Genomic DNA, 18758 nt, shown 5'->3' on the forward strand with positions numbered 1-18758 from the left:
GTAGCTTATAGACTGTTGTCTACACACCATGCCATTGTGTCTCATAATAGAATACAAGCCATTTAACCATATATATTTTCTTTATTTGTTCATTTAGGAAATGTAGACAGTGTAACAGAGCCAATGAAAAGTCATAGTTTGCCAACAATAATTTTCTAGAAGAGTTCTAGGTCATCTTGAAGGAGTCTCCAGTCATCATGGCCACGAATTCTGTAAAAAATGTGTCATTGAACCATTGAAAATGAAGGGTTGTGATAATAAGTATAACGTGTCAAAGTTATTTAAATAAACAATGCCTATGGAATTCAATAAAATACAATTAAAGAAAATGTTTTCTAGATGGTTTTATGAAAGTACACCTTCATTGTGTATTTCTAAGAATATACATGGTATATAAATGAGTAACTGTAAACTTTTTTATTTACCTTCATAGTCAATGGTTCCATCACCATCTTTATCAGCCTCCTTCATCATCTGCTCTGCCTCTTCTTCATTCAGAGGCTCTCCAGCATTCATGAGTACATATCTGCAAAATGGTGCTACAGGTTAAAAACTGACTTTTCTGTAACTTTGAATATTCTTAATGAATCTCTTAAAACACTTCAAAAGTCGGAATAAAGAAGATATAACTTGTATGAATGTAATAAATATACTTTAGAGTATTCCAGTCAATGTAGCCTTTGGCCTCTTTATCAAACACTCTGAAGGCTGCACGCAGTTCAGCATCTTGGTTCTTTGCCCTTTCAATGTAGAGGGCCATCAGATCCAGAAAACTGTCACAGTTAAAAGTCCCTTTACCTAAAAAGAAAGAAAGTGACATTATTCCCATGAGTGCAAAGCCGAATGAAAAAGTCAATGGCTGCCATTCACTTTTGCACTGTTAGACACTGCCACCGTGTGGCTGCAGATCTGCTTCACTCACTCACTTGCCACACTTTTCATAGCTGCTTAGTCAACTCAGTGCCACCGGGCACGGGGCGGGGACTCGCTCAGAGCAGGGCACCAGTCCACCGCAGGGAGCACACATCATTCATTCACACACTCACCTCACACCTATGAGAAAACTATTCAGAGATGCCAGTGCACCTAGTGTGCATGCCTTTGGATGGTGGCAGGAAACCGGAGAACCCGGGGAAAACCCACGCCAACGCGGGGAGACTCCTCACACACAAGGTCCGAACTGGGATTCCAATTCACAACCTTGATGAGCATTGGTAGGCGACAACACATTGCTTACCATTTGGCCCCTGCAAATCTCAGTAAATACAAACGATTTTGGATAGCAGTGATGTCAATGTGTTTCACGCAAATGTATAATATTTATGGAAGATTCATTTCATTGCCATGCACATTGTTTAATACGCACTTCTGTCAAACACAGCACTGAGTGAGAAGCCCCAGAAACACAAGAACACTGAACTGAACCATTTTATTTTTGGCTCAAGTTTCTATCTTAATCATGTGTGTTGGGCCGGTAGGAAACATCCAGCCACCACCCTTTCACCAATAAAGACACACACTTCAAGCCCTCGCCCTGAAGGAGCTGCGGTTTCCCCCAGCTGATCTTATCCATCCCGCGACTGAAGTGATGTGAGCTCCCTGTAGGGACTGTGGAGACGAGCTATTTAAATCTGGTCCAGGCATGCTCTCCCCATGTTGGCGCGGGTTTCCTCCAGGCTCTCCGGTTTCCTACAGCCATTCACAGGCATGCACACTAGGTGAATTGGCGACTATAAAGTAGGTGTGAGAGTGAATGGTGCGTGTGTTTGTGCCTTGTGGTGGCGACCCTGAGTAACAGGACTAAGTGGTTAAGGATAGTGTCCTTAACAGTCCCTTCCAGTTTCCCAAAGAAAAATTGTACATATTTCTGGGCCTTAAGTCTTATCGTGCTGCTGTGACTCGAATAGTCTTCAAAATGAAGGCCCACAGATTAAGCGACAGCTAATTTTAACATTGGTCACTGGCCACATAAGTTGACTAAACAATTGTTGACAACTGTAACGTCACTTTCATGAATCCTCACCATTTTTGTCCACGTCTTTGGCCATCTGAGCAAGTTCCCTCTTGGTAGGGTTGATACCCATAAGGCTCATTAACCGTTCCAGCTCTTGCGTCTTTACGTCTCCATTCCCTTCCTCGTCGAACATCTCAAACACCCCTTTATACTCTGTAATCTGCTCTTGTGTCAGCGTGTTAACCTGTTCAAAGGTTACAGTGCACATGCATGATCATCATCAGCCCTGGTAATGTTGTGTTTTTTTGTTTTTGGCCACATGCAACCAATGGCAGTTTTTCAGTTTCATCAAGCAACAATTTTAACACAAATAATTTTATACAAGAACATGCATAAATCACCTGAAGAGTTTTGAACGTACCATTTTGCAAAGAAGAAATAAACCACAGACCCCACTGCTCTTGAGTCTTGAACTGTCTTGAGATGTACAGCAAATGTGGCTGAGGGCTCTTCATAGAGCTGTTCAAGAAACCTCCAGGGTTCTGCAAACCATTTAAGGTAAGAATTGACATCTACTTTATCGTGGTTGGATTTGGGGGGTGGGGTTATAATCAGCGGTACATTTCTTGGTTATAGTAAGAGAGGTTCCGAAATTCAGAGGTTCACACTCAGGTCACTTGAAAATCACCAACTTGCACATATGAAAGTCTACACTTGATGTCATATTTTTCAGAGAAACTGTAGTCACTGTAAGAAGGAATCTTTAGCCACACCGAGGGAGTTTGGGATTTGCTATTAGTTCTCTGTTGAGTCATGTTCAACAGGTGCTGTGGACCCCCGTGGGCCATCTTCTGCAGGGGAAGCCAAATAAGGAGATCCATTTTTTTATGTAAAGAGGTCCATTAGTGGCACTGAAAATCTTGTACTTGAAGTGTGGTACCTTGATAGCAAATGCCACATAAAAAACCACGTAAGAACATTAGCACTGCAGCAATCCCTCACAAAATCTGGCAGAACCGTGTACACCACCTCAAATTGCAACACATACATAGCTGATATTTTTGCATTCTCGCTACCAAGCACTGATCATTCCCAAATTGAGTCCAAGGTATCACAACCCATCAAGCAGAATCTATTTTTTTCATTCATAATAGTATTGTTAAAAATTATGAAACTTTAATTCAGATTTGAGGCTCTTTTTTCATGGCCACTCAACTAGTCAGCTATCTTAGTGGATTCAGTCACCCCAGTCACATTATTATGCCCAAAGCTGTTTATGGAACCTGTGAAGCTGTTAGGAGGGGAAAAGACTGGATGAGATTCTAATACGAGAACTATGAAGTCCATTATGTTTAAAAAAAAAAAAGCAAGAACAAACACCACAAAGACAGTCACATATAATGGATTTCTACTTTGTTTAAATTGTTGCACTTGAGTAAAACTGAGTAAATAAAACACTAGCTTGTGTATACTGTACATACATACCGGCTGTTTTAAATTAATTTTGTCTTAGGGAAAGTTGTAGTAAGTAGCAAGTAACATCACAATCTATGTTAAATACATAAACTGTGTACATATACATAAAACATGAACTGTGTTTACATGCATTACATATGACAAATGGCAACTAGGGTAAGACACAGGGATCCATCAAATATTTTAAATGTACAGTAAAGCAATGGATTTATTGACTGTCCTACTTACCATCCCATATATGTATTATGCACTTGCATTATCTACACAGTAAGGTCACCTTGGTTTTTAATTTAGCTGAAAGTTATCATTATTCATGTGCATTATGTTCATGCAACGGAATGGACTGACAACATGCAAATATAAATCCAAAGCCTTCACCAAGTATTCACCCCCACCTTTAGACAGTTTCACATTTTATTAAGTGTGGTTGCATGCTGTATTTGTCCCTGATCCCGTAATACTGCCAAAGTGAAAATACTACATTATTTTGCATTCATACTGTATGAAATGAATAATCGGCCCTTTAACTGTCACTCTAATGTCTCATGTTTTAGTAGTACTGCATTTTTTTTTTTATTTGTGCCTCTGTGAATCTGAATCTGAACAGCTACCCAGTGTCACACAGCTCAAGTCATGTGATTTACCAAAAGTGGCCATGCAAAAGTAAACAGGAAGCAAGGTACGGCTTCTGTTGTTTCTCTCACTAGCATTTCCATTGTTTGGATGTTTTGTGAGATTAAAGTCAGATCTTTTCTGTCACAGGAAGACGTTTTTAAAAGAGCGAAGGAAATGAAGGTTTTATGAAGAGGATACTCATGATAAAGTAGATTATTTTCATTAAATGGTTTGCAGAACCCTGGAGGTTTCTTGAACAGCTCTATGAAGCCACATTTGCTCTACATCTCAAGACAGTTCAAGACTGAACTCCAAACATTCTTTTTAGAACTGCAGTTTCTACAAGCAAGTCACTTATAGAGGATGGACATGGACCCCATTCACCGGAAGAAGGTCCATGATACCTGCCCTGTGTAAACTTCTCTGTTCCGTCTCACCACGACACGAGGGGGAAACTGAGGTTCTAGCTGTGGCTGTAGAGGGTTTCGTCACTCTCTTGCTGGAGGAGGACCGACATCCATGCACACGAAAGTACGATAGACTGATACATCGTCATACACACAAGCAGAACTCCGTTTAAACTCCATTTGCAAAATGTGACTCGCATATCATCATTTGGCAATAATGACAAAACGTCGCTGTAACTTGTAATGGTCGCTTTAACCACGAACGAGTTTTATTCGCTGCCTCGGTCCGGGCGCTCGGTCCCTGTGCGTGACAGCGCCGCTGCAGCGTGGGGTTTCCCAGGGCTGACTGCAGGGTTACCGCGCCCATCTCTCCGCTGTCTGATGGCCGGCCGAGGAGACTGAGTCGCTTGAAGAAGAAGAAGGAAAGCAGCCGCTCCTTCGAGGAAGCTCACGGGAAGGGGCTCGACAAAAACCGACCCACTTGGCAAATATAACAACTTGTGGGCATCGATGGTCGTTTCTCTCCCGTCGCGATCGAAGCGGATGTGCCTGTCGTAGCTCCCGGAGACCGCGATCTCTTCCCCACAGGTTGTTGAAAACTGGGCTCGGTCGGGAAGTGGCGCTCCTCGGAAGCTAGTTAGCGGGCTAGCTGCACTGGTTCCTCAACGTGGATGCGTGGATTTTAGACCGACAGAGTTGATCGTTCCGGTCAATGCGAGATAAACAAAGGCCAACATCGACAAAGTACAGGTAAGAAGTGGAATCTGGAGGAAAATGCCCGGTGGTTGTGTTGGGCTAAGGGTGGATCCCCTGTTCAGGGACAGGATAATCATTTTATGACCCGTGGCTGTGTTAAAACCAACGTTTCTGTAGAATTTTAGTCGCAGTGAAGCAAATGCGCCTATTATAATGCAACAAAAAACCATTTCCACCAGTGTAGGTCTATTAAAAACCGAGGCTAACTGGAAGCAGGCAAATTAGCTGGCTTGCAAATGGGGAGTGCGGCCAGTTATTTCTCCATTTCCACTTACAACACGGTGACACACATGGCGTGGCTTTATTTTTATTCTTATTTTTATTTATGCGGTGTAATTGTGTGCTAATGTTCACGGCTACTGTGGACCCTGTTTTTTTTTTTTTACTAGCAGTGGTCGTTTCGCCGTTCCCAGCGAAAGAGATGGCGGATTAGCATTAATGCAAGAAGTCCATCTGTTTTATTCTCTTCTGGAGGATTTGGAATATTGCTCCTGTTTTAAACACCACACGGAGGGATTGGCGTTTGGCCGCCATGCGTGTGCATGTGTTTTAATCCGAGGCTTCTGCTCGCGTGTAGCCGGTTAGTGGCTTTTAGCTAAATTAGCCGCTGAAATGGATCCCCCGACCGTCGCTGTTGATCACAGGCAGAAATCAGGCGGATGTGTCCGAAACTAAAGCGACCGGATCTACGCGGTTCGTTTCGGGAGGTTGATCGTGTTAACAAGCGAATTTGTGAGCGAGATGAACCGGTGACCCGACGTTAGTTAATTTAGCGTTAAGCCTCCATTCATCGGCGTAGGCCGGGGCAGCGACCGTATTTTAATATGCATTTTTTCCGACGTGATTTTGCGGTGTAGTCGTTTGGGCAGTAAACGTTTTTGAAGGCGGCCGTCGTTATCTGGCGTTCAGACTCGTCGTAATCAAGTTAAACGCGGACCCGCACGTTTTAAGTGTTTTAAGTAACGAGATAATTGGCTTCCCCCCGAGGTCCGTGGGTTTAGCCGCGTCTCGGCTGCTGGCGCCATGTTCCGCGTCGGCTCTGCTCGCCGAGCGCTTAACGTGAAGCGCCGATATAAACGAACGGAATAAACACCAAATACTACAAAAACGCGGTGGTTGAAGGTGCCGGGGCGGGGGCCGTCCTCGACGGGCTGGAAACGTGAAGCGTTGCCGCGGCCGCCGGTTAGCGCGCAGCTAGCAGGGGTTCGTTTTAAAGGGGGGTCGAGCCCAGCTCGCCGCTGGCGTCCTTTGCGGTGCTGTTCGGGCCTGAATGTTACATCTGCTTGTTCGTGGGCACCGCCGCGTGTAGTCGGGAGGCTGCGTGAGTGTCGTCGCGGAGGACGAGCGGACCCCGCGAACAGCGGCGCTGAACAAGATGGCGTTCGCCGTCTTCGTCGCAGGCTCCCGCTCGGCGAGGCATCGATTGGGCACCAGGAGGCCTGCGTAATTCCCCCTCAGTCTAATAACACACTAACTCCTCAACGTTAGTCCTGCTCTACGATTAAATTGAAGAAAAGATATGTTTCTGACATTATTCAAGTCAATGCAAATGTGACAGCATATTTTGGTACAGTGGATTTTTTTTTTTTTTTTTTAAGTGTACATATTTTGCACCACGACATTTTTCACTTTTAAATATGTCTAGTAATTAGTTTTTTTCCGATTTACGCTCATTCATTAACATTCACATGAATACATCAACAGTAATAATATTAACATGTTATAAACATGTAAATGAAAACACTTTTCACCAGGATTATGACGCGTTAAATAACATGTTGCTGAACAGCTTCTGCGGGGAGAAGGTTCCCTGACCTCAGGACAGATGTTTTCCTGCTGAGGGTCTGAATGGGATTAAGGAATTACGGTTTGTGGAATTTAGCTTTTAGGATTACTGGCTTGGTTTGGTGATATTGCTGGTTATAGTATTTTCTGTGATCCTGCTTTAGCCATGCAGAATTTATAGTCATCTCTGTCTCATATTTCTAGGTTATCATATGTGTGTGTCAGGGTAGATGATGATCTGAACAGCGTCATCAGGCAATATAATTTCCATGAATGCTCTCTACATAAAATGCAGTGTATGTTCTGAAACCGTTCTATTAGAATCACCATGAAAGTTTCAGCAGTCTAATTCACAGTAGTTCATTAACTGGATCTTTGGGTTTGCATATGTTCCCTTGGTGCATTCACAACCCCACAACCTTTGTTGGACTGCTTTTTGTGGGTGTTGACGGACCAGAAACATCCCTCAAGAGCTGCAGCTTTAGAAAAGCCTGACCCTCAAAATTAGTTTTCTGTCAAAGTTGCTAAAATCCTTACACTTTTTTCCCATCAACATATCATTTGTTGCCACTGCTATAATAAGTGAAAGTGAAGTGATTGTCATTGTGAAATACTGCAGCACAGCACACGGTGACACAATGAAATGTGTCCTCTGCATTTAACCATCACCTTGGTGAGCAGTGGGCAGCCATGACAGGTGCCTGGGGAGCAGTGTTTGGTGATGGTGCTTTGTTCAGTGGCACCTTGGCGGATCGGGATTCGATCCAGCAACCTTCTGATTACGGGGCCACTTCCTTAACCACTAGGCCACTGCTGCCCCAATGTGTTGAAAGTGTGTTGCCCCACCCCTGCTCACCTCCCGGGCATGGAAAAAAAGTTAAAGTTCAGGAATTTGTTTCACTATAACCACGTACAACATCACAATATATATTGCTAACCATGTTTAAAAATAGTTTTATTGAAAGGTCTGTTGTAAAATCATTCCCCTGAGCAAATTCTTCATGCTATCTGTAGTAATATTTCTCTAATGTTTTGGTCATTTTTGTTCACAGATCAGAAAGAGTGTCGGCAGTTGGAGAGAGGCAGACTTCTAGACAAGAAAATGAGCGAACTGGACCAATTACGCCAGGAGGCTGAGCAGCTCAAAAACCAGATCAGAGTAAAAATCACATCTTTGATATTTATAATGTTTTTTGCATTTGTCTCAGATCTTGTGAAGCATTTGCTGTGCGTTTGTCTCTCAAAATAAATTAATCACATAACTGTGAATATTTACTGTGAATTTTATGTAGTAATAAAAGGGTTCCATAAAAAAATCAATCAGCGATAAGAAGCTTTAGTATAATGCACTTCAGAGAACCCTTAAAGTCCGTATAAAGTCAGAAATTGATGCTGACACGAGTCAGAGCTCCCGTGCCATAAAGCAAACAGTAAAGCATAAGGATTGAAGTTCTGGTCAGCAGCTACAGTGAGCATTTTGTAATAAATTTAGGTGTTGTACATTTCTTTAAAATATAATTTTATTACTGTATCCATTACATCATTCAATTCCATTAACAAATTAAGTAGATGTTTGCTTAGTATCGCTGTTCTGTTCTTATACATGTTCATTATACGTCTGGTAATAATAACAACATTCTTCCCACAAATATGCAAAATGTCGAGTGTTTCACATTGTTCACGTCATTTGCCAAGTGAGGCATCTTCGATTAGTAACATCACTGTAATCCTTCAGGGGACTAATCCTTTGCCCTAAAATGGTTTTGTCGTCCTCCTCCTCTTTTCCTAGGATGCCAGGAAAGCTTGCGCAGATGCCACGCTATCACAGGTAAAAACCGCACATTCACAAACTAAAAATCATGTCTGTCGGATGTGCCCGTCAGGTCTGCTGAAGGGAATCTGTTCATAAAAGATCCATCCTTTCCATCACACACGACTTCATTCAAACATACAAAAGGGTTTTAAATTTTCAGTTGTTTGAGGTACTGGCATCTGCTAGTAGTCACTGTTCTAAGTAATTTATCAAGGTTGTGCTAAAATTATAAATAGAGTTATAAATGGAGTCTTTCTCTTTTGTAAAGTGAAGTGATAGTCACACAACACAGTGTCCTCTGCTTTCAACCCATCACCTTGGTGAGCCGTGGGCAGCCATGACAGGCGCCTGGGGAGCAGTGTGTAGGGACTTCAGTGGCACCTTGGCGGTTCGGGATTTGAACCCGCAACCTCCTGATTACAGGTCCCTCTAGGCCACTTCTGCCCCCGGCCTGATCTTCATGTAATGCTGCCTGACTGTTTAATGGATATATGTATTCTTGTGATGTCACTTATTTAAGAAATAAAAAAAATAGTGCAAAGAATTGGTCTGGGTGAGATTAACATTGCATAAGCATAGCCCTGATAAATACATCTTATTTATCTGGGACTTAATTGTTTCCCCAAAGATTAATTATAGCAGCATCCCTGGATTGGCCTCTGGATCGCCCCCTCCCAGATTGGATTGGCCTCTGATCAATTCCTAGCTGTCATTATAAATTCAGACAAATACTTTTTTGCTGTACAAAGATACTGGAAAACAATTGACATTCTAGAAGCATCTGACGATATTCCTGCACCATTAATTGTATATTTGTCAGAACTTTTAATTTTAGTCACGTCTTTGTGGCAAACTGTCGTTTTAGTTAATATTAGTCTGTCTCGTATCCAGACTCGTTTTAGTCTAGTCTAGTTCCAGTTGACTAAAAGTCTGAGCATATTAGAGAAATCCATGACTTTTTAGTCTAGATTTAATCAATGAAAAATGTATTTTAGTGTTTGTGTGTGTGTAATGCAATTCTATTTAACCCAGTCAAAATAGTAAAACTATGTACTAAACAGACAAAAACATTGCCAAACCCATTTCATAATTAAAACAAGGTTATATTATTATTATTATTATTATTACCTTATAGAATATTTAACATCCGTTACAGATCCTGAAGACTTTCCATGTTTTTTGACCACACATTGTTTCTTTTCCACTTCCTTGTAAAGAAAGTGCATCCAGAGATTGCTTTGTCATTTTCTCCCAGCCATCTGCTATCCAACCACAAGAATCCTGAAATCTAATTGATGCCACAATTGCATATTGTGGAAGTGACGTCATCTCTTTGACCGGATGCAGTGTAATGCATTACTAATGTATTACTTTAGCTATGCATTTAATGTTTTTAAAAAATGCACGTAGCTGCACTTTCAAGGATTCAAGGATGTTTCGCTGATCTAACTAATAAATGTGTTAAAATTGATCATGTTAACTCATTAAGTTGTTCACCTTAATTCTATTAATAGCATGAATAATCTTTCTCTTTGTCTTTCTGTTGAAATAACCCAGATCACAGCCAACATTGACCCTGTTGGGCGAATTCAGATGCGCACGAGACGGACACTGAGGGGGCATCTGGCAAAAATCTATGCCATGCACTGGGGCAGTGATTCTAGGTGGGTGTTTTTCACTCACAATACTAATATGTGGTATTTCTTAGGTGTTCAACAGGAATTTTTTTTTTTTTTGTAACACTTTAGTGTGTGTTATCATTTCAGTGCATTCGACCATAAAATAATTGTATTTAAAACAGACTTTCCTGTACTGTAAATTCATCGGAAGGCAGTTGTTGCCCTGAAACCAGCATGTACACCAGCACGGTGATTCACCGAGCAGCGTCAGTGGAAGGGTGGCTGATACTGTAGGTGTTATGACTAAACATACGCTGTTACTATTACTGGTGCTGCTGGGCTCACTGCTTACCAGGAGAATTGGAGCTGCAGCGCTGTGTCTGTCAAGCAAATCAGCCAAACGCTTATTGAGAGCGTTGTGAAAGGATATACTATAACTATAATCAATTAAAAGGACGTTCAGTTTTTTTTTTTTTTTTTTATAGGATGTCTTGTTGATGTTTGTTGGGCGTTGGTAAAAGTGGGAGTTCTTTAAATTTTGTTTGAGAAAATTATATCTAGCAGATCTATTAATCAGCACATATATCCTGTAGTTTTTATGACTGCTGCTATATAAAAAAAAAAAAAGAATATTGACATTTTGCCAGTACATATAAAGCATTTGGCAGACACCCCTATTCATAAGTGCTGCTTTAAAATGTCTATCAGTTAAATCGTTTGGTTTACAAGGGCCCAATATCTAAACACAATTAGCTTAACTCAGAACATGTACACCCGTAAGCGTATTTCCTAAAAAGGAAGGGTTTTAGCTTGCACTGTGAGATCTTTAGTGACTCAGCTGGTACCAGTTGAGCAGTGCTGGTGTATCTAGAGATTTGAGGAATGATGAGAGATTCATGGTAGGAGTAGGGGACTGACCCATCCTTGGCTTTGTAGGCAACCATCAGTATTTTGATGCGGGCAGCTACAGAAAGCCAGTGGAGGGAATGCAGCCATCGAGTGGTGTGGGAGAATTTGGGAAGGTTGAAAACAAGTTCTGGATCAGCAGTAGGGCAAAGAAGACGTGTCAGGAATGAGTTACAGTAGTTCAGTTTGGAGATGACTGGAGATTGGACATGTATCAGAGTAGCCAGTGTTTATAAAAATGTATTTAATCTAGTGTTGTAAAGAAGGAAACGACATGAGCGGGAGAGATTCACAATGTGGGATGACTAGGAATTGCCTATGGTTACCCCAAGGTTGTGTGTAGTGACAGAAGGAGAGATTGGCAAATTGTCTCAAATCCTGTATTGGGGTGGAATCAGCAGGAATGAATAGCTGTTCAGTTTTGTTGAGGTTGAGTCAGAGTATGAGCTGCTATCCAGATAAGATGTCAGACAGGCAAGCAGAGATCTTGGTGGATGTGGTGAAAAAGTTTAGCTGAATGCATAACCTGAAAACAGTGACAGAGAATTGCAAATCAAAATTAACATTTGATTTAAAAAATATATATATAACATTTGAAAACACTTTTACCAATTCACAAAACAAATTTACAAGCAGCGAATCATCCAGAAAGGATAGGGACTATTGACCTGAGGTTTTTGTTTGCTGGCCATTCGTTTACCACATGAGCTCGACCCTAACAATTTCCAGGTCCAGTGGACATTTGGTCACCCTATTGGTTATAAAATGTGTAAGCCACTGTGTAAGATGTGTAAGAGGTATTGTCCATATTGTGGGCTAACTTTTCTGTTGGGTGTCATCTACATATCTGTGGTAAGATAGCATTGACTGACTTCACCAAGAGATTTTGGGTAGAGGGAGAACAAGAGAGGGCCGAGTACTGAGCCCTGAGGTACACCAGTAGAGAGTTTGCAAGAACCATATGTGGTCCCTTTCCATGTCACTTGATAAGATCTGTCCTCCAGATTGGAAGCTGTCCTCTGCCATGCCGGGACACTTAATTCCAAATAGAGTCTTGTTGTTGTCTGTGTCAAATGCCACTGAAGGATTATAACTGATGACCATTTTGCTGATCTAGCAGCATGTAGTTTTTCTGTAACAGCCAGAAGTGCAGTCTCTGTGGAGTGAGCAGTTTTGAAGGCTGTTGTGATGGATGTATTAATGATGAACGTGATTAAGGGGAGGAGGTTGTGAGAAATGAACTGAAGCATTGTGGATTGGATCCTGTGAACAGGTGATTGGGCTGGATGAGCGATCTGTGCTGATATCAGGACAGAGAAGTGTTCTAATGAGGAGTATTACAGGTGGCACAGTGGTGCTAAATGATCGATGAATGTGTTCAATTATTTCTTTAAAAAGTCTACCATGATTGTTGAGCTGTGAGGTGAGGTGAGGGGAGTTGGTGGTTTGGAGCATTTTCTGCACTGTAAATGTCCTTTTCACAAGTTTAAAATCATGCTTCAGTTTGATAGTCACTATATATTATAATGTATGGAATATTGTTGAATTGGCATGGCCATGGTAACCTGATTGCATTTCTTTATGGACCACACTATGATTGTCTACTACAGTGCCATTTTTGTATCCTTATTGTTCTTTCTAGGCTGCTGGTCAGTGCGTCTCAGGATGGTAAACTAATCATTTGGGACAGTTACACCACAAACAAGGTAATCACTTTTAGTCTAATTACGTGACAAGTGATCCTCTGTATACACACTGTTATTAGTGTTCACGTAATGGCCTTATTGAGAGTGTTTGTTTTGTGCTCTCCCACCAGGTCCATGCCATTCCCCTGCGCTCATCCTGGGTGATGACCTGTGCCTACGCGCCCTCTGGGAACTATGTGGCATGTGGAGGCCTGGACAACATCTGCTCTATCTACAGCTTGAAGACCCGTGAGGGCAACGTTCGTGTCAGCCGAGAGCTGGCTGGGCACACAGGTGAGCATTGCAGCCCTCTGAGTCTGTCTCTTCAAGCATGGAGATAAGGGCCCACAGGGTAGCTGCTTCTCTAAGGGTTAAAGGGTTTCAACAGTGGTCCTCCTGGGATGGTGACGGTGATGCTGCCCTGGTGGCCAACAAGGAGTGGTAATCATGGATTGCTTTGTTTTAATCAGATATTTGTTAGCAACGTAATTTTGCTCCAAAACTCAGATGTGTGCTCTACTGCTTCCAGTACATTAGAACAGCAGTTAGGACAATTAAATACTCTTATTTAGGTCATGTGATCATAACTAAAGTAAACATTCTCAAGCTGACTAATGTGCCCTGGGCACATTCAGATGATCAAATATAGGGCCGTGAATCCTGTCCTAGACAAGGCCCACACAATTTTTGTCAGAAATTTTCACTAAATTTTTTCTATGCTTACTTTGAACGGATAGTTAGAACGCCTGATACCGAAATGCCACATTGTGGTGTGGTGTCACCACAATGAGTTGTGGCATTGCAGCCCTCATTTACATTCATGTTTAATGTCACAGGTCTGTGATTTTCCCATGTTGCAGTTATTAACATTTTATAATATTTAGGAAGTGTGATTTGTTTTGTTTCTGATGTCATTAGTGTCATTAGTGTTTTGTTGTCTGCCACCAATATTTGAGTCTCAAGAGTCCTGTGATCTGTGGAAATGAATAATTCTGAACATGAGCTGTTTTGTTTTCTTCAGGTTATTTGTCTTGTTGCCGTTTCCTGGATGACAACCAGATTGTTACAAGCTCTGGTGACACCACCTGGTAAGTAAGAGGAACTGCAATCTTTTTTGGTGGTGAATTTGTGGTGGTAGTAGCCTAGTGGGTTTTACACTCACCGTTGAACCAGAAGACAACAAAGTCCAAGGTTCAAACCCAACTTATTACAATTGTGCCCCTGAGCAAGATACTTAACCCTGAGTGTCTCCAGAGGGACTGTCCCTGTAAGTAATGATTGAAAGGGGCTCTGGATTAGGACGTCTGGTATATTGCAATAACATAATGTTGAATTAAATTTTGTACATAGTAACATGTACTCTGCAGTGTGCAGAGTAATGGCAAATAAATCCTTTTTTTTTCTCTGCAGTGCACTCTGGGATATAGAGACAGGACAGCAGACAACCACATTTGCTGGGCACACTGGTGACGTCATGAGCCTCTCGCTGGCTCCTGACACAAGGTTATTTGTCTCTGGGGCATGTGATGCTTCAGCCAAGCTGTGGGACGTTCGGGAGGGCATGTGTAGACAGACATTTACTGGCCATGAGTCCGACATCAATGCCATCTGTGTGAGTGATTTCCCTCAGATTTGCACCATATCATATTGTGGTTTATTTGCAACTGTTAGCTATTTAGTGCTATTCTGTATGTGATATATTTATGAGGAAATATATTTCAAAATAACACGTAAGTGCTAAGCAAACAACCTCATATGTGTCAAACAGCACTGCAAATTATGTAGTGTTTTCTAAGGCTTTTTATGGTTTAAGACCACTGCAATTAAAGTGATTGTCACATGTGATACACAGCAGCACACAGGGCACACAGTGCAATTTGTCCTCTGCATTTAACCAATCACCCTGAGTGTGTGGGGGAACGGTGTGGCACCTCAGGACCGGGATTCGAACCAGCAACCTTCTGATTACGGGGCCGCTTCCTTAACCGCTAGGCCACCACTGCCCTGCCAGTATCTGTAAAACCCACCTGTGACACCTTGCACCATCTTCACCACAACACTGGGGATAACATTTGGTCAACACCAGCATCAAAAACAGATCTGCTCTGTAACAAACTTTACCAAAATGCCAAATATCAGTGAAAACACAGGAAAACAAATAATAGGTTTTGGGAGGTTGTTGTGTTACTCCAATTCTTGTGAAAATAACCTGGAAAATATTGTAAAAAATATTCACATCAAGTGGAGGTATGGTGGCCTAGTTAAGGGAGCAGTCCCGAAATCAGAAGGTTGCCTGTTCGAATCCACTGAGGTGCCCCTGAGGCGCCTGTCATGGCTGCCCACTGCCCACCAAGCGTTAAAAGCAGACGACACATTTCATTGTGTCACCGTGTGATGTGTCTCACAATGATCACAATCACTTCACTTTCACTTCAACATCAGGTTTTAATTGCATGGCCGTTAGTCGGGGTGTGCTTGCTGGCAGCCGCTCCATTTGAATGCTAAAGAATACAGAAACAGTGTTCGGTCACGGCGTGAATTGGCCACATTGGGGGTGTGGGGCTAAATATTTGACTGTATTTGAATTTCCAGTGTAAAGGGTTTGCAGTTCTGGTTGCCGTGGCTGCTGTTAAGGTGTGATGTCTGTTAGGGACAGTTGTCTTAAAAAGTCATGTGTGTTTTATATATAATTATTTTATGAACAAGCTGCCTGATTATAGGATGTAAAGCCCATGTTTTGAGGCTTAGATATGTGGCCTGCATTAATTTAATTTATTTTTGGATACTCAGTTCTTCCCTAATGGCAACGCCTTTGCCACTGGCTCAGATGATGCGACCTGTCGTCTGTTCGACCTGCGTGCCGATCAAGAGCTAATGGTTTACTCCCACGACAACATCATCTGCGGAATCACCTCCGTCGCCTTCTCCAAGAGCGGTCGCCTGCTACTGGCTGGCTATGATGACTTTAACTGCAACGTCTGGGACACCCTGAAGGCCGACCGTGCAGGTAAGAGTTGATCATAAAGAAGCCCTGTTGTTTATTTTTTACCTAAATTAAAACAATCTGTATTATGGAAACTATGAAAATCATATAAAATGTTAGGTTTTGTCTGTCTGTGTGTCTGTAGGTGAATGTGTTACACTCATATTATATTGTGCAAATATTTCAACTACAAATATAGGCAGTCCAAAAAATTAAACCTTTGGCTAGTCGTAAGAATCACTTTTGGGAACAATTAAATGAGTCTCATAGGTTTATATCACCTCGTTGTGGTCTCCAAAATAGTTAAAGGTGTTCCCTACTGACCACGTTTGTCCTGTTTGAACTACTGAACATGATTCCCCATCATAAATGTGGTGTAACTGAGTGAAGCTGGTACCCTTCCTAGCAAATGGACACTTGCCTTTTTGGCCTTTGCAGTCCCGTGCATTAATGTACTTTTGCTATATCAGGTGTGCTGGCTGGACATGATAACCGTGTCAGCTGCCTGGGCGTCACAGACGATGGCATGGCGGTTGCTACAGGATCCTGGGACAGTTTCTTGAAGATCTGGAACTGAAGTTGGAAGGTGCTTTCCAAACATCATGTCAGATAAAGTAAGTTTACGTTTGTTTAAATATGTGAATTAATTTATATGTCTGCTATTCGTTTTCTTAACTATAAAGCACCAGATAAGATTTTTTTTTTTATGAATTCATCAAAACCTTCTTTCTAGGGGTGTGTGAATCTGCAAGAACCTCACAATGTTATACTATCATGATACATGGGTCACGATATTACATGCAATACTTTTATGACAATATATTGCATAGCAGTGGGGTGGTATGGGAGAATTTGAGAAGGCAGAAGACCAGTCGTGCTACATTCTGTATTAGTTGTAGATGCCGGATTTATTTATTTATTTATTTATTTTATAGATATATATATATATAGAGAGAGAGAGAGGTGGGCATAGATTAATTTTCTTAATCTAGATTAATCTCACTGTAATCTTGGAATTAATCTATAGCAATGTAGATTAATCTTAAAAATAAATTTTCCCTGAAGCAAACCCGGCGGCTTCATAGCCGCATCCATGTTTCCACGACACGTGATGTGGTAATTTCTAGAGCTGTGCGATTCATGACTCACCCGGGTTAATTGCCCGGATCCTTTAAATGACTCATGAGTCACGAATCTGAGGTCTCCATTGAACCGAATCCTTCGAGTCCTAACTACACCATGTCTAAATTGTAAACTCCAATATATTGGCTTACATGAGTCCGGTTGTAGAGGAAGTTAACCGCCAGGAGCGCTAACCCGCTCTCTGATCCAGGTGCGTACTGACTCAAGTGACTCACGCACCCGGATCAGAGAGCGGGTTAGCGCTCCACTCAAGCGACTCACACACCCGGATCAGTTTAGTGAGTGACTCAGAGGGAGCCGAATCCTAAAAAGGATCCGAGTATTACAGCTCTAGTAATTTCACAGTTCGAAGACTCGTTCTCGCCCCCTACAGTGCAAGTATACATCCGCTAGGTATACATCCGCGCTAGGTATACAAAATAAAATATAAAGGTCTTTAGGAAATAAGAAACTAAAAGACACAAGAAAAAAGAAATATACTTATAAATCTAGTGTAACCATTTAACTCCGGCACAATAGCTTGCGTAATATAGACCCAGCTCCCAACCCAACTTTGTGAATAGATTAACGGCGATATTTTTTTTATCGCCCGATAAGAGTCTCGATAAGATAACGGCCCACCACATATATATATATATATATATATATATATATATATACACACACACACACACACACACACACACACACACAGAATTTATTAAACAGGTAGCCTGTTATGTTTATGCTGTCAAACGATTAACAAGCATATTTTGTTATATCATCAAATTTATCATTATCGTCAGATTTCCCTGAAATATCGTGATATTTATCCAACCAGAGTGAATCTTCTTTGGAGTGGAATATCTGCTGTCAGATATGACCCAAAACCACATTGAAATGATGGCATTCTTTGATTGAAAAAGCCTTAGTATATTGTGCCAAGTTTTCTGCTGCTGATGTGCCTTTCCTTGGCCAAAATGTATTAAAATATATTTCATGTTTAATTTGTTTATAAGATTATTTAAATAATCCAATATTAATACTCAATTCGATAATCTGACTAATCGATTAAAATCAGTTATAGGTAGACCATCAAAATAGTTATGATGCTAGTTTGAAAGCTTGCCACTTTTGTAAATTCTGGTGTAAAGGCTGCATTTTGAGACGTTAAACATCCCCTGTGTTTTTGTGAATTGTGTCTCTTCTAGTTAGAGGTGTCTAAAAAAGGATGTCACTCGTGTTTCCAGGACCACAATCACAAATAAAAAAAAAAGAACAGAGAAGTTGCCTTTTACATCTTTCCTTTCCTTTTGTCCTCTAGATGTCGTTCGAACTCCAAAGTTGACTGGAAGCCCATTCCAACTTTAGAATGTTAAACTTCACAGCATCTTCTCAAAAACACAGCAAGCAAGAACTGACTCAACACAAACTTCTATGGGAAAAAAACGATGCCTTTCCTACACAAAGAAGAGCACAATTTGTTTGATCACCCAGCTTATATATAAAACGGAAGATTTCCTGTGGTATCAGTTTGAATAACTCTGCATCATTCCTCCCTGGACCATTCTGTCACCATCTAAGAGAAACACTATCATCCCACGCTTATCTATCATGTCTCTAGAAAGCAGATGTTG

At 41.5% G+C, this 18758-nt stretch overlaps 2 protein-coding genes across 3 annotated transcripts; one reads left to right on the forward strand and one right to left on the reverse strand.

Annotated features, from left to right (window-relative positions):
* Nucleotides 1–61: 61 nt before the first annotated feature.
* Nucleotides 62–2802, reverse strand: LOC114800941 (calglandulin-like). Its single transcript, XM_028998871.1, has 5 exons — nt 2647–2802; nt 2024–2198; nt 654–798; nt 426–526; nt 62–210 (listed from the first exon to the last, which is right to left on the reverse strand). Exons 1-5 carry the CDS (start codon nt 2800–2802, stop codon nt 167–169), a joined length of 621 nt encoding a protein of 206 aa, XP_028854704.1. The 3' UTR covers nt 62–166.
* A 1933-nt stretch (nt 2803–4735) lies between these two features.
* gnb1b (guanine nucleotide binding protein (G protein), beta polypeptide 1b) lies at nt 4736–18560 on the forward strand. Of its 2 annotated transcripts, none has more exons than XM_028998458.1 (11): nt 4736–5202; nt 8046–8152; nt 8783–8821; nt 10364–10470; nt 12974–13037; nt 13148–13310; nt 14038–14104; nt 14427–14628; nt 15807–16023; nt 16470–16613; nt 18446–18560. In XM_028998458.1, the coding sequence occupies exons 2-10, from the start codon at nt 8096–8098 to the stop codon at nt 16574–16576; spliced, it is 1023 nt and encodes a 340-aa protein (XP_028854291.1). In that variant the 5' UTR covers nt 4736–5202; nt 8046–8095; the 3' UTR covers nt 16577–16613; nt 18446–18560. The 2 variants fall into 2 exon arrangements, with proteins under 2 accessions (XP_028854291.1, XP_028854290.1); XM_028998457.1 differs by lacking the exon at nt 4736–5202 and adding an exon at nt 6951–7075.
* The last annotated feature ends 198 nt before the right edge of the window (nt 18561–18758 follow it).

Source organism: Denticeps clupeoides, chromosome 12 (assembly GCF_900700375.1).
Source record: "Denticeps clupeoides chromosome 12, fDenClu1.1, whole genome shotgun sequence".
NCBI lineage: Eukaryota > Metazoa > Chordata > Actinopteri > Clupeiformes > Denticipitidae > Denticeps > Denticeps clupeoides.